A 24610-nucleotide genomic window follows, 5' to 3' on the forward strand; every position below is an offset into this window, starting at 1 on the left:
AAATCTCCAGATGACATATCTTAATATGCTATACTAGGTCTGCAAAATATGCCAGCCTCTTGCAGTTTCTTTCACACCAATTTACTAAACAATCTGCAAAACAGGAGGAAAAATAAAAAGATACATAAATACACACTTGCTTGTCTTACAGGGAACTTGGCTGGGCAAGCACTGGGGAGTGGAGGGAGGATAATTTTACTTATGTAGTTGATATCTGATAGCCCATAACCCTTTTTAACAAAATAAGCCACAAGAGTAAAATGAAATACAATACATTACAGCTGAAGCTACCTTAATTGGTATTCTGGGGAGTTCATACAGTCCCCCAGTTTGATGCCAAAAGACTTTAATTGCTCTGAACTGTAGCAAAAAAACATTACCCATGTTTAACAGCTACAGAGGCAGCCAACTAATAACACAAATATGTACGCACCATTTATTTAAACTACAAAACTGACCCAGCTGTTTAAATGAATGAATGCCAGTATGCTGATCCCACCCCCTTAAGAGTTTGTACCCATGGCAAACACTTCCGTTACCCTGCTCTAGCTATGGGTCTGATATATATGGGCAATTTATTACAGACATTTCAGCAACATGTTTGTGAAAGGTGGGAGAAAACCATATTACACTACACAAAACCCACACAGACAGGGACAGAACATTAAAATTGAAAACAGAGAAGGACCATTAGAAAAAATTAAATTATATATCCTGGAACTGTGAAGTACAAATCTTACTAATGAGCCAATGCATTGCATCCACTGCAGAGGTCTCACTGACTAGTCAACTGATCTGGTATTTATGAATCTTATATGACAGTGCAAAATCTCTGCAATGGACTAAATGCTGAGAAGAAACTCAAGTACTAGCACTAATACTCGTAGAATGCTGAAGCAAATTAAGGATAAAAGCTGAAAAATCAGAGAGGTGAATCTTGTAACAAAGTGCCTTGGAATCTCAGCTCCTGGAGTCACTGTCCAACCAGTAACATTTACTGAAGGTGTTAATCAATGACCAATTAGCAATGGTACAAAATATCCACAAAACATACACTCATAATTCTCGCCCTGGAACCAGCAACAGCACCTCCCCATGGAATGGGATGGCCATTAATAGCATTGTTTTAACGGCTGGTTTGTTGTTGGATGGCAAAATACAATGCAGTTAGTAATGCACCTAGAAAAGATTTGCTCGTCCATGCAAACCTCTCCACCTCCCATGAGTAAAAGATATGTAAATATTCCATCTTCCTGATCTCATGCACTCAAAGTAAAACCTGAGATGGTGGCACTGCACAACCAGGGTGTAAAGTATCCTTTCTCATGCTTTCTGCTCATAGAAAGAAAATTGAGAGATAAAAGAACTGATTTTTAAAAAATTCTGTTTCCTTTTCTGGAGAATGGAAAGGCTAGTCCTATGGGGACACTTGATCCTTCTGAAAGACCAGATAAGATGAACTTCAAAGAAAGTGAAAGTCTGAGACCTTGCAAGAAGAAATTATGGCCAACAACAAAGCATCACCAAGATACGATCTTCAGAGTAAAATAAAAAAAGAATGGTAGACTCAAAAGAGGGCAGGCAAGCATATAATCATAAAATTCAGACACCATGAAGAAGAGAAGTACTTCAAAGGTGGATAAAGATGCAAACCCCTTTTAAATACTACTTGACCATCCCAAGTAATGGACTGTAATCCTACTCTCCCAAAGATCTTCAAGGGTGGAAATGCCAAACATGTACACTGACCACGGAATGACAGACACAAGTCATACAAGTGTTCGAGTTGTTACATTTAGAAAGCCATCAAATCCACCATGTGGCAACATGTGCTACCTCTCCTACAAAGTTGATGACCTCTTTGACTTAGTGTTCAGCGTGTAAAAGGCTTCCTCGTGGCTTCATTCAAGTTCAAGACTCCTGCCACATCAACCAAGATCAGGAAAGCTACATGAGGAGACATCTTGAAGTGGAGCTTTTCTTTTTTCTTAAAATTCCTACCAGGTAGACTTCCCTGGTTTAGACGGGGAATATTTCCTGCACTACCCACAACTTAAGAAACCAGCTGTACCATTCTTATCTTATATGGGATAATGAGGAAAAGGATTGGCCTTCCCTACAGATTGTGAAAAGGTAAGAAATCAGAGAAAACACATTAAGGTCTTTCCTGCCAAGGAAAAGAAAAATGCATCCACTGCTGAATCATGACGACTCTGGTTAACAGCGACTTACTAGGCTTGCAGTCCAGAAGACCTTGGAGGAGCTGAGCCCAACTTTCTAGTTGCCTCAAAGTATTTTTTGGTTAAGTGACTTGATCAATGACAGGGCATAAATAGGAGGTAAAATTGGAGATGTTCTGCAAAACTGAATGAAGATGAGAGCAGACTACAAGTCACAAAAAAGTTAACAGGACTACAGATTTTACATCAGGCATATTGTTTGTTGTTGTTATTTTTCTTTCGGCTTTTTCCCAGTTAGGGGTTGCCACAGCAGAACTTCAGTCCGCTAATGATTGGCAGTAGATTTTCACAGTGCCGAGGTGCCAGCTTGACGCCCAACCTTCAACGAAGGCACACCCATTCACGCATGTCTTTCAAATGCCACTCGACCGCAGGGAGGACATGCAGACTCCACACAGAATGGGATGGGAGAACCTCTTACTGTGAGGCGACAATGCTACCGCTGCACCACCACGGCTGTGAACTACAAAAAAAAAAAAAAAAACTATGAAACTCTAAAGACCAACATCGTCTGATTATGATTCTCAGTGATTTATCAAAGAAAACAAAAAACAAAAGTTAATGGTAGTCTGACAGAGAATTCTGACTTCCAGCTCCTGTAGTTAGGTACAGCATTTGATTCTGTCAACCTACAACTCCATTCTGAGCAAGTTACCTAACCAGTTAGTGCCCTTGAATTGGGGCATTATGCTCATGCACACAAAATAATATTTCAATAACCAAGCGTGTACACAGTCAAGAGAAAAGATAATAGTAGCTTGATCAAATAGTATGTAAACACACTATCCTCCAAAATCAAGTGAATAGTAATAGCAGCAGCTTATGACAAACAGTGTGCTCGATCACAGATTCCTGGGAAACAAAGCTGTTAATTCCTACTGTTCTCATTCTTCGTCAGTAGTAGTAAATCCTACATTCACATAAGCTTGAAAAGTCTGTCAGATTCACATAGTTCAAATCAAATCAGTCTTTCCCCATACATACCTCTCAACTGTACAGATTTTCACAGAATGTCCAGATTGTTTATTCATATTTTTGGTCGATTTTTCATAAAATTGTGGTTTCTAGCAAATCAGTGAAGTCTTAAGTCAGAAAATAATGACAGACATTTGAGTTTGACTACATAATCTTCAGAAAATTCATACTAATTTGCAAAACCTGTTATTCTATCTACTTTACGTTTGTAAGAGCAATATTTAAACATTGTCCCTATTTGTGGGCCTTTGTCACCCCATTATTTATGGCTTTGCCCAGATTTCTTGCTCTAAGAGGTATGATACTGGAGCTTCCTCTGGGTGTCTTCTTCTACTGGCTGTACTCTGCAGGGGGTAGGAGTGGAACCTGTTATTTTGTCACTGTAGTGTCTGGCTGTTCCTTGGAAGAGACCAACCTTTTTTGTTGTGCAATTCAAATTGTTTTGCTGGGTGGCCATGAGCACCTTTGAAGCTGGGCCCTGGACAGCTACTCATTTCAGCCCTATTACACTCTGCCACTGGGAGACTCCCCCCAGCCCTGCAACGATGAAGTGTCAACAGCCAAGGATGTCAATAGGCTACCATGGTGTCCCTCATCTAATCCACTAAGAGTGAGTCAAGCTCCTGCATGGATCCCATCACCATAAACAATTTACAATCTTAGTTAATACTCTTGGCATACAGAAAAGTGAAAATTGCAACACTTTGCACTGAAATTCTGAAGCAAAATAATCTCCTGGCTAGGGCTTTGACAGCGATGGCCAAGAAGATTTCTATTGATATCATTAAAGTGACCTTCAACAACTGCAGAGTCAACATCTTGTACTACATATCAGATATAACGTCTGAAGTTGATGAGATCCAGGATGATAAAGAACCGTAAAGCAGAACAATTTTTGGCATTACTCCAAACGGAGAGCAGTCCCCACCGTCTGTTAACTGAAGTCCACTGTTGGTCCAACTCCCTCAAAGAAATGTCTTGGTCCTTGAGTAGAATCCTTTTTGGGGCAGGATCTAAGAGATGAAACATGCCCATCAGTGTTCACAATGAGAATTCAGAGTCATTTCAGCAACTCTCCAAGCCACTGTGAACTACGAAAAATGTTCCTTATGCATACTCAAATGCAGAGAGTCCTGGATAGTAATCTGGAATGGCACTTCTGTGAAAATAGCACAGTCTTTCTAGTAGACTTGGACAAATAACAAAACAGAAAATGCAGACTACCTGGCACATTGATGTCCATCACATTCTACAATGGGGCTTCTTTATGGGAAACTGGGCTAGGCTGCAAGATGCGCAATGGCAAAGAATGGGAACACAAAAAACATACAAAATGGTAAAAGCCTATTTCTTTCTATAGATCTTCCACCTAACCCTGGCAGGGAGAAGGAACCTAATAAAAGAACTCATACATAGAGAACAGTCTCATCCCCATCATCCATTCTCGGCACATAACCAAGTCTGCTGCAGTATGCATCAATATCACCACAAACTTAAACTGGTCCAGAAGGAAGCCTAATACAGACGTCATGGTAACGATCCTAATCTATCTTCTTCAATCACTGAACATGAAGGTCTGACAGCGTTTCAAGTACCCGATCCACTATGCAGGACTAGATCCTGTTGAGGAGAGACAGATGGCATTCATCTTTTCTGTAAATAAGCTTTTCTGGGAAGCTTGGTTGGTTAGCCCAGAAGGCCAAAAGAACATTTTCCAAAAGTATTAAATTTACCCCAAGATTTTGACTTGCAGTTTGTTATACAACTATGACCCATAACAAAAGAGAGTACAATAATCAAAGCCCTGTGCATCAGGGTATAAGAAGGAGGCTATGGATACATGCAGAAAATATTTCATGGTTTGCTGGCTTGGTCTGCTGCTGTTCTTTCCTGAAGAGACCTAGAAGTATACTGTGATTAGATATACCTTGCCTGACACAGACAGTTAAGAGAATGGAGCCCCAGTGTGGCAGTGAAAAATACCTTCTTGCCAATCCTCTCCAACACCTTAAACTTCATTTCAGATGTTAAGTATGAAAGGTGTTATGTCTCAGGAGAACTCTGCTGCAATGCAAATGTCATAAAAAAGCCAGAATTTTTAGAGAATCTCATTTCACTGAACAATGAGCTCATAGAGGGCATCCACCTTCTTAGGAATTAGAGAGAGTGGTATATACATGCTTTCAGGCTGCAAAGATGGCTTGTTGGAGCAAGAACTCCATGGATGTAATACACCAAGACTCCTCTTATTTCCCAAATATTTAATGAGACTTTGAGGAGACAGTATGAAGGCTACAGGTCTATACATGGTGGGATTCTTTAGTCTGATGTCTTCCCTGGATGATAGATCATCTGGGCAGGGGGAGTTACAGTAAGGCAAGGACTCACTGCCTTTATCACATTCAAAGCTAAAAACGTATTGCTTCTCCAAGTCCTCTTCCATTGCAAAAGAGGAAAACGACCACTCTCCCTTATTCAAGCCTTCATCGTGTGCGGTCTCATACTCCCTGGCCAGAAATAAACTCACCCAATGGAAGATTGAATGCTGCAGGGCAGATGGGGCACTGGTGCTTAGGGATACACCTATTAAAGGTGGATTGGGGACAAGAGATGTACAGCAGCTGTCACTGGTATTTAACCCATATTCCTCCAAGGTGTGCCTCCACACTCAGGGACAGATCTTACTGTACACTGATCAGCTGTCTGATATATGCCTGGGCCTATCCTTAGACCTAACAAACCCTCCTGTTAATGCTTTTTTAGGCAAGGTTCAAATGACAAATTCACCACCGTAACAGGATCAAGCAAGCAAAAACTGAGGGTGATGCTACTCAATGCTAGAAGTCTAAATCTCAAAATGCACTTACTCGAGGCACTCCTTAAAATGGAGAACATCGATATCTGTGCAGCGACTGAGACCTGGTTCAAGGCTCCAGAGAGCACCCCTACACTATCAGGCTATAACTCATACCACACTTTTCGGCCATGTAACCTGGACCGGAACACCAAAGGTGGAGGTGTGTCCATATTCATTAAGGATATCCACACCGCCAGGCTAGTTGCTCAGCATAATGCAGCCAAGGTTATCCAAGTGCAACTAACTCTGGGCAAAACTGCAATCCAAATTGTAGCTTGCTACAAATCACCCACCATGCCCCAGGATTCCCACTCCTCTTTTCTTGATGTACTGGAAAATATTAGGGTTCAACCAAACACCCTAATAATGGGCAATTTCAACTACCCCACCATTAAATGGGAAAACTGCTCATGTACCAACTCCTTCGCTCAACGTTTTCTGGAATTCATGAACTCCAATGCCCTAGATCAACTTATCCACACCCCCACCAAGGGCAACAATATCCTAGATCTGGTCATTACCAACATGAGTGACCGGTGTTCCACACCTGAAGTCAACACCTCATTGGTCCGATCTGACCATAAGCTAATTACCCTAGATATCCACATCCTGCCCCCACCCACCATTAAGGAAACCATGGTAAAAAATTTCTCCAAAGCCAACTTCATGCTTCTTAAGACAGAAGTGGTGAACTTCATGACACCCATGCAGAAGGACAATACAGTTACGACTACTAAATCCTACACAATTGCACTTTATAAGCACTTACATGAGTGCATGGATTGTGCTATCCGAAACAGAACCAAGACGCTATCCTCTAAAAAAAGGAAGCCAATCTGGTGGTCCCCTGCCATAAACAAATTGTACAACAGAAGGAAGAAACTGTTGCAAAAGAGAGCAAAATCCCACGAGTAGAGGAGCTCCCTGGTCAGCCTCAGTAAGAAGCTGCGATCCCTGACAAAATCCTCTAAAGCTAGTTCTGAAAACAAAATCGCCACTGGTTCTAAAGACAACCACAAAACATTCTATAGCTATGTTAAGAATCTCAGTGGCAACACTCAATTCTGCTCTGACTTACAGCACAATGGCACTAAATATACAGACCCAACTGATATTGCCAACATCCTGGCAGATAGGTTCAGTGCTAACTTCACCCCCCTCTCACCCCCTAAATAGCCCATTTCTATACCGGAAGAATGCAAAGTTCCTGTAATCACAGCTGCACAGGTAAAAACCACACTCTCCAAAGCCAAGAACACAGCATCCATGGGACCAGACAACATCCCAGGCTGCATTCTACATGGACTACAGAATGAACTGGCACCCCACCCAAGTACCATGTTCAATCATAGCCTCACCTCAGGCTTTGTGCCTGCTGAATGGCGCACAGTGACTGTTATCCAACTCCACAAGGGGGGAGCCACCACGGACCCCCGGAACTACCGCCCCATTATCCTGGTTTGCAAGGCCATGGAATGCATCATCATGGAACTTATAAACAAAGACATTGGTAATCTCCAAACTCTGGACCCCACCCAGTTCGGGTTTGTAAAAGGCAGATCATGTCTCCTAAACCTGATAGACGTCTTTGAAGCAGTCACCAAAGCCATAGACAAGGGTAAGGTGGTTCACACAGTCTATCTAGATCTTGTCTAGGCTTTTGACATCATCCACCACTCTGGAATTATAGATAATCTCACTAAACTAGGTATAAATCCCTATGTCACAAGATGGGTTGCCAACTGGCTCACTGACAGAACCCACACTGTGAAAGTAGCAGACTTCAAATCCAACTTCAGACCAGTGCCAAGTGGAGTACCACAGGGTTCAGTCCTGGGTCCTCTCCTGTTTGGTATCTACTTCTCTGAAGTACAGGCTAACACAGAAGGTCTTTGGCTTATGAAGTTTGCAGATGACTGCAAACTAGGAGCCATAATTGAAACTCCTAATGATGTGGACATCCTACAGAAGGGCCTCACTGAGACAGATGCCTGGTGTCAGAGCCATGGCCTCAAGCTCAATGCCAAAAAGTGCATTGTCATCCCCTTTGGTAAAAACTCTGTACCCATGAACTACAACATAGGCGGTAGTATACTTAACACTGAAAGTGTGATAAGAGACCTTGGGACACAGGTGGACAGTAGTCTCTCTTTTGATAATCACATTGTCACAGTAGTCAGGAAATCCTTCTACGTGGCACACCTCATCACAAAAGGTTTGTCATCCAGAAAAAAAAAAAAGAGGTCATTGTCCCCTCTACTCAACACTTATTAGACCCATTATAGAGTACAACGCCCCTTTTGGTATGTACCTCACAAGACATCTACAACTGGAAAGGCCGCAGAAATACCTCACAAAGAGGATTAGCAGCCTTAAACAGATGCCTTACGCAGACCATCTCAAAAAACTCCAGCTTTACTCCATCGCATATCGCCTACTCAGAGGTGATCTCTGCCTAACATACAAAGCTATGTCAAACCCAGAGCTGTTGGACATGCTCCACTTAAATAAATCCCAATCCCTCTGAGCTACATGCTCTAGGGACCTAAACCTTGTCACCACAATAAACAGAACATATCGGAGGGATAGATTCCTGTCCCAGAGACTTCCCATACTCTTGAATAAACTACCTATCTATATCAAAGCTCCTCATTAGCACTCTTCAAGAAAAATCTTGATGATTGGATGGGAAATAGGAAATTCACCCCAGGGATCATCTCTGTGGCTCTGCTCGACAGTGGCACAGGAAAATAGTTTTCTTGGGTGGCAAAGCCAGGTTACCTTTTTGGCTGGGCTTGTATAGGCCCCAGGGCCGATAGCCTAGTACCTACCTAAGAACCTATGAACCTCCTAAATGTGGGATATCAAGCATTGTTTGACTTGGAGAGAGGCCTAGGGAGAACAGCAGTCCGCAGTGAGGTGAATAAGCACACAAGAGTGGTGCAGGATGGTTATGGGGCAGCTCTAGCCCCTTGATGAAATAGGTAGTGGGATATCTGGGGCTTCATCCCTATAATGTGGCTGTTGGGGTGCAAATCACATGGGTCTCACATCATGCACCAAAACGGTACATGTGAGCTGAAAGTCTATCTTGATAAGTGACTTGCCACCTGCCTGTTCTCTGCACCATTTTCCCTCCTCTTTGCACAGTTGCACCAATTTGGGATCAAGTGGTATTCTCATCTCCTGATTCTTCTTTCAGACACTCTCAAGTGACACCAGCTTGCAAGACATTACACCAGCTTGCAAGACATTACACAGGCTGCAGATTTTCTCTTCTACATTTTCCGATGATCATAATTATTTTAATTTATCTTTTAGCAATCAAATTGTCGAACTTAGTCAAAGTATGTTTAGTGAAGGATTGGAGAGAAAAAATTCCAAAATTCCATTACAATAACAACAACAATGCAAACAGTAAGGCAGTAAAATATAAACAAACATTCCTTTATCTTTTCCAGTTATTTTGTTTAACATCATAAAAAGGTGAGCTGATGTGACATTTTATAGTGCTTTTTGAGGAAGAAAGATCTTCTCGAACCTGTCCATATTGGTTTGTTTTCCCCTCAAATAAGTTATAAGTAACAACTTAAAAATGTTCAAAATGTGTTTAAACCATGCATTTTTGTACATGGAAGAAACCAACGTTTAAAGGAATATATCCTACACTGCTAAAGTTAGATGCAGAGCTGCTGATGGATAAAATATATGTGCATGTTCTTCCAAATGAAGACATAATGCTTTGCAGGATCTTTGGAAAAGGAGGAATGACAATAGTCTGCCAGTTTTATGAAGTGATGTTACAAAGAAAGAATTGCTTGAGCATCCACAGTGATGTGTGGCCCTTGTGAAATGTTGGCATGAAGTCACCATGTCCAGTGTCCGAGTTTGTTATTCGACAGAATGAACTCAATGGTTTATAGGGAATTTTTTGCAGTTATCAACTTTATTTTGCAATTGTAATCAAGTAATAATTCACGACTGTGAGTGGGTATATTAGAATTTACCCATGGTTGGAGTGGTTTGATCATGAAGGCAAAGACGTGCACACTCAGAAGCTCCACACCAAGAATTAATGGAATAAGCCATGTGCACCCCAAGCATGCAGACGGAAGAAACACATAACTGAGCTACTGACTGCGGAAGAGGGAATCTCAACAGTTAAACCACCACAGAGGGCTCCTGGTAATCAGATATGTTCTACCTTACATTAATAAATGGTCTGCTGTGGCAAAAAAGTGTATATAAGCAGCAATACCAAAATAACTCAAAAAGATAGACAGGTCTGAAAAGTCAGGGCTCAGAAAGCAGAATTCTGAAAAACAAGGGCAGCAAGGGGACATAGCTCCTAGAACCATGGACCTAGATACAGTGCTAAGTAAATGTATGGTGTGATGACCAAGTGGCTGCTGCAAAAATATTTACAGTACACACATTTGTGAAATCAGAACTGGAAGAACTCCATGTTCCCGCAGTGGCCTTTGATACACTGGCTAAGGTGCATTCAGATGCACTAAGACAGCAGAGGATGCAGTTCAGCAGTCCATTCATCTGAGGTTTACCTAGTCATATCCTGCTTATATGTACAAGGAGTAAAATAAACACTTCCATGTTCCAGTATTCATACAGCCCACCCCTTCTTCAGGTAAAACTTAGTTTTCAAGTGGTCCTTCCAGCTCAGAGAAATAAAGCCCTTACTGTACCACAGATGAGCCATGCTTGATTAATGGCACAGGCACTAAAGGGACAGGACAAGGGGGGAAGGATGGGAATGAGTGGCCAATGTTAGTTCTCCCATGCTGATGGGGAGGGAGTCAGCCTAGGCTCATGGGAATATGCAGCATATGAGCCTGGCCAGTTCTATGGCACAAGTGGTGAACCACTCACTTGGGAGACTACGCATGCATTGAAGAAGAGCAATATGAAACTTACAATGAAACCACAGACAAACAGAAATAGACTTGTATGAAGAAGAAACAAATGCAGTTGAGAAAGAAACAGGGATATGGTGAGTATCATTTGAAGGGAGTGAAAAATTGTGCAGTAAAAACAACTACTTGTTAACTACTAGTTAAGCAAGGCAGGTGTGCAATATTTTAGAAGTGCTGGGGGACTTGGAAAATCTGTGACAAGTGGAAGAATCAGGAATGCGGGACAGACAAATAAAACTGGGCACCTCCCCATGGGTTAAAAGGAATTATACTATAGCATTAAAGATCATAGACAAAGAATCTGTGCATTCAAGGAATGACAGCCTTCAAGACAGGTTGGCTTATCTGAAAATTGGAAGCCTAAATTAAATCCAGGATGAAGAGGAGTTATCTGGGGAGAAAAATCAGAAAACTAAGAATGCCTAATAAGAGAACTAATAAGAGCAAAGCTAGAAAGAGCTCTGGATTAGTCTTATCAAATGACAAAGCTACACAAGCAGTATGGAAAAGCAGCAGAGGTGCTCACATGTACAGAAACAGGAATTACTGGCATAAGTTAAGAGTGCATCTCTACAGATAGCTGGATGCAGCACTTTAAACAGATTTCAAGTGCTCCGGTCTTCAAAACTAAAGAAAGGATATGTCAAGAAGTCAGCCAAAAAATCTGAAGCAACTAAATGGATTAACAATATTTATATATATTTATATATATATATATATATATATATATATATATATATATATATATATATAAATAACAAACACACACACACACACACACACACACACAATATACATATAGAATTTTTGGGGAAATACGGGCCAGAAGGAACATTAATATGGACACATTTAACTTTCTGAAGTGAATAAGTGATCTAAAGGGTGCTGTCTTAAAATATGTGAACAAAACAACATATGAAGCTACAAGACTGAGAGTTCAGGCGAGATGTGTCAAAGTATTTCACAAAACAAATGGCTGAGCACTGGACAGTTTTCATGAGGAGGGTGAAGGGTCAAACTTTAGCGAAGTTCAAGAATGTATGTAGTAGCTTATATGCAGTACTGAATAAATCAAAATGTTTGTAAAGAAGACCCATGGTTTCTCCAGATGACAGACTATATGGCCCAGATATTCTTTAGCTGGCAAAGTCTATTTCAGATACTTCTTATACATGAATAATTTATTTTTTGCAGCAGGGTGGACATCACTGATATTATTAAGAAGCTCATACACCTGCTGAGGTTATGCCAAAGGTCTAGCTGGAGGTCAGTAACAACTGAAAAGTGTGCATTGAGAATGCAACCTGTGAATGATACATTTTGTATACCAAACACAGTTATGGGAGGGCTTATGGTAAAGAAGCTACGATTGCTATTTCATATTGCTTGGTTCACCTCATTTACAGCTGGTTTGCCTTTTCACAGAGTCTACATGTATGCCCTGTGTCTATGCAAGTGCTCTTGTTTATGAGCTGTAGGTAAAGCACTGGGGATCCTCATATTATTTACAGATGTGCAGATCGTATGTGTATATGTGTGTGCTATAACAGACTGACACTCTGACCCACTTTCTTTGCTTTGTACCGTTTGATTGCTGGGATAAGGTTCATACCTGCTCACTGCCATGCATAGGGTCCAACTCCCCTGCAAACCTGAAATAAGTAAATCAGGTATCAGAGTACTGTACAATGAATGCATAAAGCACTCATATGCTTATGTGTACATATTTTGCAGCTGCACTGATTCATAAAAATATTCAATATACACATACATGTCATGGATATGCATATACTGAATAAAACCACCACATAATTCTGCACTAACCAACCATTTTTATAATTTCCAGGTAGAGGAATAAAAACCTTTTGTTTCAGACCATTCAGTGAGATTAACAATATTACTAAAATACAGCAAAGTAAAATTCAAGAAAGACAGCATGAATTTCACCTGGAATCTTTTTGCCCTGCTAAGACGCCTCCTTGGGTGCTCAGGTTAGCCAGAGCCAGTCTCTGTTCACTATTTAAATGTACAGCTGTCATCTCATCATGCATGATCAAGTCATGGATCAGCAGCAGCTGGCGGGTCTGAAATAATATAAATAAGTAGCAGTCAGACAGTGAGACTAGTTGAATATTCATGCCATAATATAAACTCATACAGAGGGCAAATATCCATGTGGCTCAAAACTTCAGTAGAACTGAAAAGGAAAACATATTTCACCTCCTGCCCACCTTACTCACATTGCTGACCCAAGCCATAACCCTAACCCTATACTTTTGCATTGCCATTTGTAATTCTCTGTTTTGAGTTTTCAACCTTTCATGACACAGTCAGTAATTTTTTTTGCACACACACACACACACACACACACACACATATATATATATATATATATATATATATATATATATATATATATATATATATGGGATCCATGCAGATGTTCGGAGTTTCAGTTCTTCAAACCCACTTCACCGAGTCCACTTGTTCAAAGTAGTGAAACTTTGAACCATTGACTTTGGCAGTCACACTACAGCGCGGAATGGTAATATTCCCTTTTCCGCACTGTAGTGTGATCTTGGAGTTGGTATATTTAAGTGTGGGGGGTGTGGGGGTGCAGGGGGGTTTACCCCCCTGCAAAAATATGTTTTAGCGTTTTTTTTGTTTTCCTAGGGTTGCCCGGGGAACTACACTTCAGCAAAAGTGCGCTTTCATTGAAGTGAACTTTTGCATGAAGTGTGGGGTCTCCTGCTCTATTTTGAAGACGTGTTCTTTCGATGTAGAGCAGTAGACCCATATATATATATATATATATATATATATATATATATATATATATATACACACACACACACACACACACACACACATACATACACATCTATATTTGTAGATGGAAAACTATAGATGGAGACAGTTGCACATCACCAAATTGTTAACTTTGAGGGTGCACACAACCAAATTTGCCATCTTAAGTGCACAAAACAGATAACTTGGCATATTAATTTTAGAATGTTCTTAATTGCATGTCAGCCTCTTGTATCCATTATTGTTTAGTCCTAACTGTGCACGTACAGGTCAAGCACAGTGTAAATGCACGAATATGTTTTTGTGGAGCACTGTGAGCACTATACTGCCATTGTCACTAAATGTTTTTCAGCTTTATGCCAACAGCATTAATAGCTAACATATTAAAAATGGGGCATTGCAGAAAAATAAAAAGATAATACTTTTGAATGCTTGTTTTGTCTGCTTGCAGCTAGCACATTTTCTTTAACTCCGTAATCTGTAATATGCAACAGTAAACATAAATGTATTGATCAGTATATCAGTACTAATTCAAAAGATACTTTCTTATCTTTTCAGGTAATAAAAAGGGGACCCTGCTTTGCAAATCAATGGTATGATTTACACCTTTCCTTTCTAGTTTTGCATTTTCTTATGTTCCCATGATTGTGGGCATAGCTACCCAATGCTGGTACACTGACATCATACCCCTAATTTCACCAGTTTACCCTAATCACTGAGCAACCCATTCCTGCAAATAACAATAAACAAAGATTTAAAACTCACACTTGTGTATACACACACACACATTTATGTCAGATGATCGAGTTTTCATATGTCCAACTTTCCAAAACTGAAATGAAACAAAATAACCAAAATCTAGATTTTTGCAGGTGGCAAGCCCCCCAGCATCCCCTGCAAATTATATGTACCAACTCCAAGATAGCACAACAGTGGGGAAAAGGGTAAATGCCCTGATCCCCTCTGCACCACAATCTCCATACAAATACTTCTGAAAGCCGAACATCTAGTCTCAAGCATATGAAGTTTGATTTTCCATAAACTCAATCATTTGACATAAACCTATATATAAAATATATATATATATTATATATATATATATATAAAATAAATAAAAAAAAAAATATATATATATATATATATATATATATATATATATATATATATACACATATACACACACACACATATATATATATATATATACACACACATTCATACATACACACACACACACACACACACACACACACACACACACACACACACACTATATATATGGGTCTACTTCTGTTCTTTGAAAATACACTTTACCGAACAACAGAAAGCCAAACCTACTTTAGCGAAAGTGCATTTTCATTTACCAAAGCACAAAAACAAACAAATATACTAAAAACACATTTTTGCAGGGGCAACCCCCCCTGCACCCTCCAGTACTTATATATACCAACTCAGAGATCTCACTACAGTGGAAAAAGGGTACATTTCTTTATCCCCACTGTACGGTGAGCTATAACACACTCAACATTATAGGTTCCCTTCTTGTAAGCGGTCAACAGCAAATACAAATTAACATACCTGTACTAGTACAGGATCTCAGAACTGCTAACCATGCTTCGGTAAACTGTTGCTTGCAAAAGTGCATTTTCATCTAAATCTACTTTCGCTGAATTGGGGTTGGCTTTCAGTTGTTCAGTAAAGTGTTTTCGAAGAACAGAAGTAGACCCATACATAAATTATATATATATATATATATATATATATATATATATACACATATACATATACACACACACACACACACACACACACACACACACACACACACACACACACACACACACACACACACACAGATCTCTGGCTGGAGGGAGGGGCTGCATAAGGAAAGGAGAGGGAGAGATTCTGGGACCTGTCCACAGCCTACCATACACATGAACTGTATTACATAGCATGCTTAAGCCGACATGTCAGGATGATCTCTTCAAGTAGAACTATTTCAGACAATGCTTCTCTGCATGCTAAGATAGAAAATACAAGTGTGTTCTCTAAAATTATTTCAGTAATCATGCTAGAACTATATCTAGCTGAGATAAGGAAGCATAGCTGTGCTTTGTTAGGCTGCAATAAGAACTAAGGTATTCACAGATACTGCATGACTAGCGATATAGTTAACATTGTTAAGATGAACAGACCACAGTTATACAATGATCTTGCTTTATGACATGCTCTGTATGAATAGTGTATTGCTAGCCAAAAGGAAATTCACTAAACATGGGAGTATAAAAAAGTGATTGTTATAAAGATAGAAACATTCCAGAATAGTAGCTATCATTTAGACGAAATACGAAGCTTATTGGATGATGTAATGATGAGTTAAAAAGTGTAAACTGTACTGCAGAATATTCCAAAGGTATCACCTAAGCTAAGGGAGTCTTGTAATTTATGTGTACACAAGCTAACCATTATCTTGCCGTATTTAGATACACTTATGATTCTCTGAAAGCCGAGTATCCTGTTCAGTGAATACAGCCTGCTTTCCATTACTTGACTTTGTCTCCAAGAATATTATTCAAGATGAACTAATCTTCGGATTTACAATGGTGAGCCTTTACACACAAAAGTAAAAGAATCTAGTATACAGTGTTATGCGGCTGTAGAGCCAAGAACAACACGGTCAGGTGGAGAGCGAGAATTGTAGTAAGTCGGGAGTAATGAAGTCAAATTCACATAAATCCATGCTTATCACCAAGTCAGAAACAAGTCCCTCTTAAGAGTGTGCCTGTAAGCCTACAGGTATGACAAATGAGTAACTGGGATTAGCTGTTCCAAGCTTATGAATATAAGTAGCCAGGACTTAAAGTAGTTTAATATTCTAATGCTCATCTTCTGAGAGACCTGCATTAGAAGCTGAAGTTAAGTGCAAACTTGCAGTAGTGTATTTTAGTCTTCTGTTAAGTACAAACTTGCAGTTTTAAAAGTACTGTATTTCATTTTTTCTGTTACCTAGTTGTGCGTTTCACTGAATAGTGTGTCTCTCTGCAGTTAGTTCTCCACCCACCCTCCCTGTTCTTGTCTTGGTGTTGGTGGCTTTGGAATTGCCCGCCCCTCCTGTAAGTCTGTATTAGAACACTCCTCCTGGGTCCATCTCATTTGCTCACTTAACCGAGTACAGTGAGATCATATTCTGAGTCGTGTTCACTCTACTTAATACAGAAAGAAGATTTGAGAAGGCCAACCCACTTAGGTCCTTCCTTCCTCTCTCCTTGCAATTTACTAACAAAAAAAATTTTTTTTTGAACTTTATTCATCTGCTTTTACTGTATTTGTGTTTTCCTACTTTATTACTAGGGGCATTGACTACAACTCTGATCTGAGATATATAACAATAATTATCCTTTTCTGTGCATTTTTTGATTGTATCTGCTTTATTTTCTGAACAAAAAAAATATACTTGTTTCCCTCCTTTCTAAGCTAGTATAGTCCAGTTTTCAGGTTAGTGCTGAATTCAGGGCTGTGTTACAAATCTCTGTGTTTGCCCGTACCTTACTTGGATAGAAGGAAGTTTCTCTGTTCACCTGTGAGAGAGGGGAGCTTTGAGCAGCCTATCTGTCCCTGGAGGAGTGGATTCAGCCCAGAAATTAGTAGTTTATTAGCCATTTTGGGCTAATTTCTATCTCTTTCATTTCCCTGCTATAAATACCGCATTTGCCCGGTTTTGCATGCCAGGAAGTGCCAGTTAGCTAGGGTATAACTATTCCCAGCTCCACAAAGTCTCCTCTTCAATTTTTCCCTTGGAGCTAGACAAACTTTCATCTTAAGTACTCAAGCCATTCATTTCTCAGCCTGGCGCTTGCTCAAAACTCATAGCAAGTACTTATAAACCCTAGCATTAGACCCTCCTATACTGTACAGAAGGACAAGGCTCTCTATTCAACCTTACCAGCCATTCAGTAAAACAGTTCACTGTACCTATCCAGACATGTCCAAAGGGCAGTTTTGGGTGTACTCTCCAGTCCAACTGGTGAATCTGGGCATTTTGAGGCAATGTTACAACTGCCTCATGTACACAGACAACTCTCCTCCTACCACCAAACACTAATACATGCGAGAGATGCAATTATACAGCCAAACTGGAGGCTAAACTCTCTCAACCAAAGAATGGATCAGACAGTCAAGGGAAAAAGGGAAATACTTGGATCACACCACCAGTCTCACATGGACCCATTAAACCAGCACCAGCAAAAAACACACCAATACACGAAAACATACTCGGAGGCTCTAAATAAAAATCTGCAAAAGCAAGAGAGACCTCCAAAGCAGACATCCAAGCAACCTCCACCCCTAAACACAAACCATGAAACACATATTTCACAAAACCAGCGTGCCATGCAATCACAGCCCTTAAGGCAAAATAACATACCCAACATACTAGTAATAGGTGACACTGACGTCCCACTCACTAGGCTGAATAAGGATAAGGTTACTGTTAGCTGCCCGTCGCGTGCCAGGATCCACCACATAACACAAGCACTCAGGTTACTCCAGAACATGTACAAATATGACTCTGTCATTGTCCATGTTGGTATGAATGACCTGAGCCGTACCTCCCTGGACTACATGAAAAGAGACATGGAAGAGCTCTCTGATCACGTAGCCCAGGCTGGTATGACCCTGACCCTGAGTAGCATCCTGCCCTCACCAAGAATGATACAATGGTATAAAGAAAAAAAATTATCAATTTCAACAACTGGCTAAGTTTCTGGTGTCATTCAGAGGGGATCCAGTGTCTGTCCGCCTGAGATGACATGCTCGACAAGCCACTCTGCTTCGCTAGAGATGGCTTGCACCTATCACCCTTAGGCTTTCGAATACTGGCCAGGCTCTTGCCACCCCCATAGTGCCTATTTTAGGCAAGGCTCAAAAGACAAACCCACCACCATAAATAGCACAAGTAATAAAAAACTGAGGGTAATGCTACTCAATACCAGACATCTAAACCTCAAAATGCACGCACTCGAGGCACTCCTCAGTATGGAGAAAACTGATATATGTGCAGTAACAGAAACCTGGTGCAAGGCTCCAGACAGCACCCCAGCACTACCAGGCTACAACTCATACCATACATTTCGGCCCCAGAACCCGGACCGAAATACAAAAGGCGGGGGTGTATCCATATTCATCAAGGATACCCACACCTCCAGGTTAGTGGCACAGCACGATGCTTCAGAGATCATCCACGTGCAACTAACAATAGGCAAAACTGCAATTCAAACTGTAGCTTGTTACAGATCACTCACCATGTCTCAGGACCACCATTCCACGTTTAACACTGGGAAACAAAGATCCTACCAAACACCCTAATATTGGATAATTTAAATTACCCAAACATTAACTGGGAGAACTACTCAAGTACTAACTCCCCTGCCCAACATTTCCTAGAATTTATAAACTCAAACACCCTGGATCAACTGGTCAACACTCCCACCAGAGGTGACAACATATTGGACCTGGTCATCAACAACATGGGCGACCAGTGTTCCACATCAGAGGTCAACCTCTCACTGGTTAGATCTGACCATAAACAAATCATTTTGGATATCCACATTCCGCCCTCACCCCTGGACAAGGAAACCACCATGAAACATTTTTGAAAAGCAAACTTCACATTACTTAAGACTGAGGTGGAAAGTTTCAAAGCCCTCATGCTAAAGGATAATGCTGTCCAAGCTGCAAATTCCTTTACAAATGCATTCTACAGGCACCTACAAGAATGCATGGATTGTGCTATCCCAAGCAAAACCAAGACTCACTCCTCCAAGAAAAGGAAACCAGTCTGGTGGACTCCTGCCATAAACAAGCTATACAATAGAAGGAGGAAACTAGTACAGAAAAGAGTAAAATCCCAAGAAGGAAAGACATCCCTGATCAGTATCAGCAAGAAACTACGATCCCTCATAAAATCATCCAAGGCAAGCTTCGAAGAAAAATTGCCAAGGACTCCAAAGATAACCACAAGGCATTCATTAGCTATGTCAAGAATCTAAGTGGCAATGCTCAGATCTGCTTGGAGTAAGTGCAGAATGGCACAAAATACACTGAACCGACTGGTATTGCCAACATCCTGGCAGACAGGTTCAGCGCAAACTTCACCTCCCCTCTCACCCCCAAAAGGGCCCATAACCATACCAGAAAAATGTAGAGCCCCTGAAATTACAGACATTCAGCCCTCTCCAAAGCCAAAACCACAGCATCAATGGGACTGGCCGGTGTCTCAGGGTGCATCCTACATGAGCTCAAAGACGAACTAAACCCTCACCTAAACACACTGTTCCAACTCAGCCTCTCCACAGGCTACGTACCCATAGAGTGGCGCACAGCAACAGATATTCCGCTCCACAAAGGTGGAGCCACAACAGACCCCAGGAACTACCACCCTATAAGCCTGACTAGCTTGGTCTGCAAGGCTATGGAGCACATCATCATGGAATTCATTAACAGAGACACTGAAAACCTCCAAACACTGGACCCTACCTAGTTCGGCTTTGTTAAGGGCAGATCATGCCTCCTAAACCTGGTGGACAAGGGAAGATCATGCCTCCTAAACCTGGTGGACTTCTTTGAGACTGTTAACAAGGCTATAGATGAGGGAAAGGTGGTACACACAGCCTACCTAGAACTCGCAAAGGCCTTCAACACCATTCCCCATTCTGGTATTACAGACAAACTCACCAGCCTGAACATAAACCCCTACTTCACAAGATGGGTTGCCAACTGGCTCACGGACAGAACCCACATGGTGAGAGTTGCAGTAGGTCCGACTCTAAACTGGTTACAAATGGCATTCCCCAGGGCTCAGTCCTTGGACCCCTCCTGTTCGGCATATACTTCTCAGAGGTACAGGCAAGCAAAGGAGGACTATGGCTGACCAAGTTCTCAGACGACTGCAAACTAGGGGCTATAACTGACTCTCCGGCTGACACAGACATCCTCCAAAAGGTTCCCACTGAGACTGATACCTGGTGTCAAAATCATGGCCTCAAGCTAAATGCCAAAAAGTGCATAGGCATCCCCTTTGGAAAAAACAAAGTACCCACAAACTACCACATAGGTGTTAGTCCCCTAAATATGGAAGATGTAATAAGGGATCTGGGGACCCAAGTAGATAGTAATCTTTCTTTTGATAATCACATTGCCAGAGTGGTTATAAAATCCTTCTAAGTGGCCCACCTAATCACAAAAGGGTTCGCATCCAGATCAAAAGAGGTCATTGTGACCCTCTACTCATTACTCGTCAGACCCATCTTAGAGTAGAACGCCCCATTTGGGATGTACCTTACAATACACCTGCAACAGCTGGAAAGACCACAGAAGTACCTCACCAAGAGGATCACTGGCCTCAAACAGATGCCCTATGCAGATCGACTGAAGAAACTCCATCTGTACTCGGTTGCAAACCGCGTAGTCAGAGGTGATCTCTGCCTGACATACAAGGCCATGTTCAACCCAGAAGTGATGGACATGCTCCACCTAAAGAAAATCTTATCTCCTCGAGCCACATGCTCTAGGGATCTAAACCTCACCACAACAATAAATAGAACATGCTGGAGGGCTAGATTCCTGTCCCATGGACTTCCCATGCTTTGGAACAAGATTCCAATCTACATTAGGCAGAGCCCCTCACTAACACTCTTCAAGAGAAACCTTGACGAATGTATGGGAAACAGAAAGTTTACCCCAGAGATCACTTCAGTGGCTCTGCTTGACAGAGGCATAAGGAACAAATCTAAGGGGTCGGCGAAAGCCAACACATTCTGGTTAGGCTTATAAATGCCTTTGGGCAGATAGCCTTGTACTATGAACCTATAAAGACTGGGCTTTGCCAGGCAATCTGGAATGTAAAATAAAAGTATGTTTTATCATGAACTGTCATGCTATAATGGCAGGAAAATACCAGATCAAACTCTTTGAAATGAGCAGTAAACAGGGAGAACAAAACTGATTCATCTGATTATTTTTGGCTAGCACATGCATGGTTATATTCTTAAATCAGCAGTACATGTGCATTTATCACAGTACCTGTTGTGCAGAGCTGTGCACAGGAGACTGATGGTAGTAAAATGCATCATAAATACATATCAAATGACTGAACTGTGGTTAGCAATATTTTCAGCATTTCAAAGGGTAAGTTAAAATCCAGCCATTCTATTTTTCTGCAACAATATAAAGAGGAGAGATCAATTCTCAGTAAAAGTAATGTGATCGTAATTTATTAGAAAATACTTCACCGAGATTATGTTGTAATTTATAAGAAAATACTTCACTGAGTTTATACTGTGCATGGTCATCTGATAACTAAAATGAACAGCAACTTTTTTCCCCAGACCAGTAGCTAAAGTATAGCATTTCTCCATGTACAAGTAAACTATTTTCCATTGTTTTTTTACTATGCTGTCATACACGTGTAAAAAAAAAGTATACTTTTCTTCAAATATTTCCAGTGACAAGACTGTTTTCGATTTACATTGATCTTCTGAAGACAGAACTTTCAGTTGCACATCTTTGCAGTATCAGATCTACATATGTTTTCTTTCCAGTTCAGACTTTCAAGTTCTTTGAAATTAAGCAGGTTGGAAACTTGGACACTCCAGTATCACTTGTATGTTATTTTTCTTCAATGCCAAAGAAAAAAAGTAAAGGGATAACCATTAATAATATCCAATTTTTTTTTGTTGTGTGAAAGCTGGCACTGACATTACGCGAAGTAAACCATTTTTGTATGTATGATACTCTAGGACAGTACCATATCTAGAGTGGGGTGAAAAGGGCAACAGCCCTAGGTGCAAAGTGTTGGGGTTTGAACCTGATCTATTTTTAATGCATTTTAAAAGCCAGTATTACATTTGCGGTCAAACCAGAGCACTGTAGTGCTCCATGAGTGGTCATAGTATTTGCTTTCTACATTATAGCAAACAATTTGCTACAGATTAAAAGTGATTTTTTTTAAAACAAACCCTAAGTGCTGTAGCACTGTGTGCATTGCATAAACTCTACCAACTGCTTGCTTATAACAAAGATTCAGATATATTTAGTGTCAAAAAAGGAGATGTTGCCAGCCCAGCTATCTGGAATTTTGTAAATAATTATACCTCATTTGTGAATATCAACATAATTTATACAAGATGTTTTGTGTTACAAATGTATTAGAACTGTATGTCATACAAGACAGTTTGTACAGCCATGTGTGCTGAAGAGGCATTTTACAAAGTGCTGTTTGAAATGTATCCAGTGTACCCTACTGGAATAGAACAGAAATGCACATGCACTATTGTAAATGTTTAAATGTATATTTTAACAGTGGAAACTGGAATACATGAGGTAAACTTCAGAAAAAATACCTGAAATTAAATTACTTTATGGTTAGGCCATAAAAAGATATTATCTTTAAGTTCAGTGCAGCAGGAGACACAATGTCTGTACTAGAGAAGTTTTCTGTATTGTCTTTAAATGTTGAGGAATATAAATTGTTTTATGATGCCAACCATCTGCCAAAAGATTGAAGGTCTATGTATTTTCACATGTAGATGCTAAATACTGCCACATGCCAGCAGTGGGGGTTTTCATCTGGAATAGAGTCAGATGAAAAGAAATTATGTTATTCTGCAGGTTATTCCAGCAGTAATAGAGATATTCATTTGAGAACTCAAGAGAGAGACAGCATTCTGTATTCGGTCTAGGACCTGCCAAGATCCATTCACCACACCTCAGCCTTGCTCTGAGTAAGTCAGTCTAGGGAACAGTATAATTCTCTTAGATATAGTTAGGAATATGCCAAAGCTTAATTTAGATGTTTTTTTCCTTATTTATTTGAGACTGTCCTGCAATGTTGTTTTAAATATTCCCTGTGATTTTAAACTCTGATGTCAGTGTAAAAATATGCCGAGTACTTTATTGTTCGTTTATTATTTATTATTAAATGTATTTTAAACCTTTCATTGTGGTTGATCTTCGTATAGCTATTTAAGTTCTAAGAGTACTTGCATATTTATTTGGTGACACTGTGGGCCACTTCAAATAGCCTTGCTCTTGGTCAAACTACCATTTGTATTAATAGTAACATTGCACAGTAGAATTGGACACCCTTTGTTAAGGGCCTTAAAGTAGCTGATAAGGGGTTCTGGTGGCAGCGATAACTACCTTATAGTCTGGGCAGAAGGGGCCATAGCTAGTAAATCTATGCCAGCATTTCCCAGGTGTCTGTGTGTGTGTGTGTGTGTGTGTGTGCACGTGTGTTTGTGTGTGTGTGTGTGTGTTTGTGTGTGTGTTTGTGTGTGTGTGGGGGGGTGTGTGTGTGTGTGTGTGTTTGTGTTTGTAAAACAAATCTTCAAGAGTGTACGTGTCTGCTACTTGGGCAGGGACATGAAGCACTGTTTGGACAGAGAGAGTGTTGGAGGACTTGACTTGGAACCCTTGCTAAAGACTCAACTCTATAGCTGCTGTGCTAGTGGGGAGTCTTATTGGGAATCTGGAGAAAGAGGGAGAAACCAGCCCCAGACTGACTGTGGTCTTTGTGTGCTCTTAAGGAAAATTGCACTTGATACAGTGAACTGCATCTGGAAATAGTGCATGTGTACATTTCATCCTCCCAGTGTACGTTCCCCACTGGTACCAGTGGTGAGGATTGAGGCTCCTTTATTACCAGTCCAGTGGTGGGGCGTCACACTTAGAATAAATTTTCTTAGGTCACAGACATCAGAGGGAACATTATAGTACTGCAAATGCATTTTTCAAACTAGTAA

At 40.6% G+C, this 24610-nt stretch overlaps 1 protein-coding gene across 1 annotated transcript in view; it reads right to left on the reverse strand.

Moving 5' to 3' along the window:
- LOC122805310 (rac GTPase-activating protein 1-like) overlaps positions 1-24610 on the reverse strand; it is a 748681-nt gene that overhangs the window by 512184 nt on the left and 211887 nt on the right. Inside the window, exon 4 of the mRNA XM_044075398.1 lies at positions 12951-13087. Coding sequence (XP_043931333.1) covers positions 12951-13087 — 137 coding nt within the window. The remainder of the gene's footprint in view (positions 1-12950; positions 13088-24610) is intronic.

The sequence above is a fragment of the Protopterus annectens genome, chromosome 6.part1 (assembly GCF_019279795.1).
Source record: "Protopterus annectens isolate FY-2018-M chromosome 6.part1, PAN1.0, whole genome shotgun sequence".
Lineage (NCBI taxonomy): Eukaryota > Metazoa > Chordata > Ceratodontiformes > Protopteridae > Protopterus > Protopterus annectens.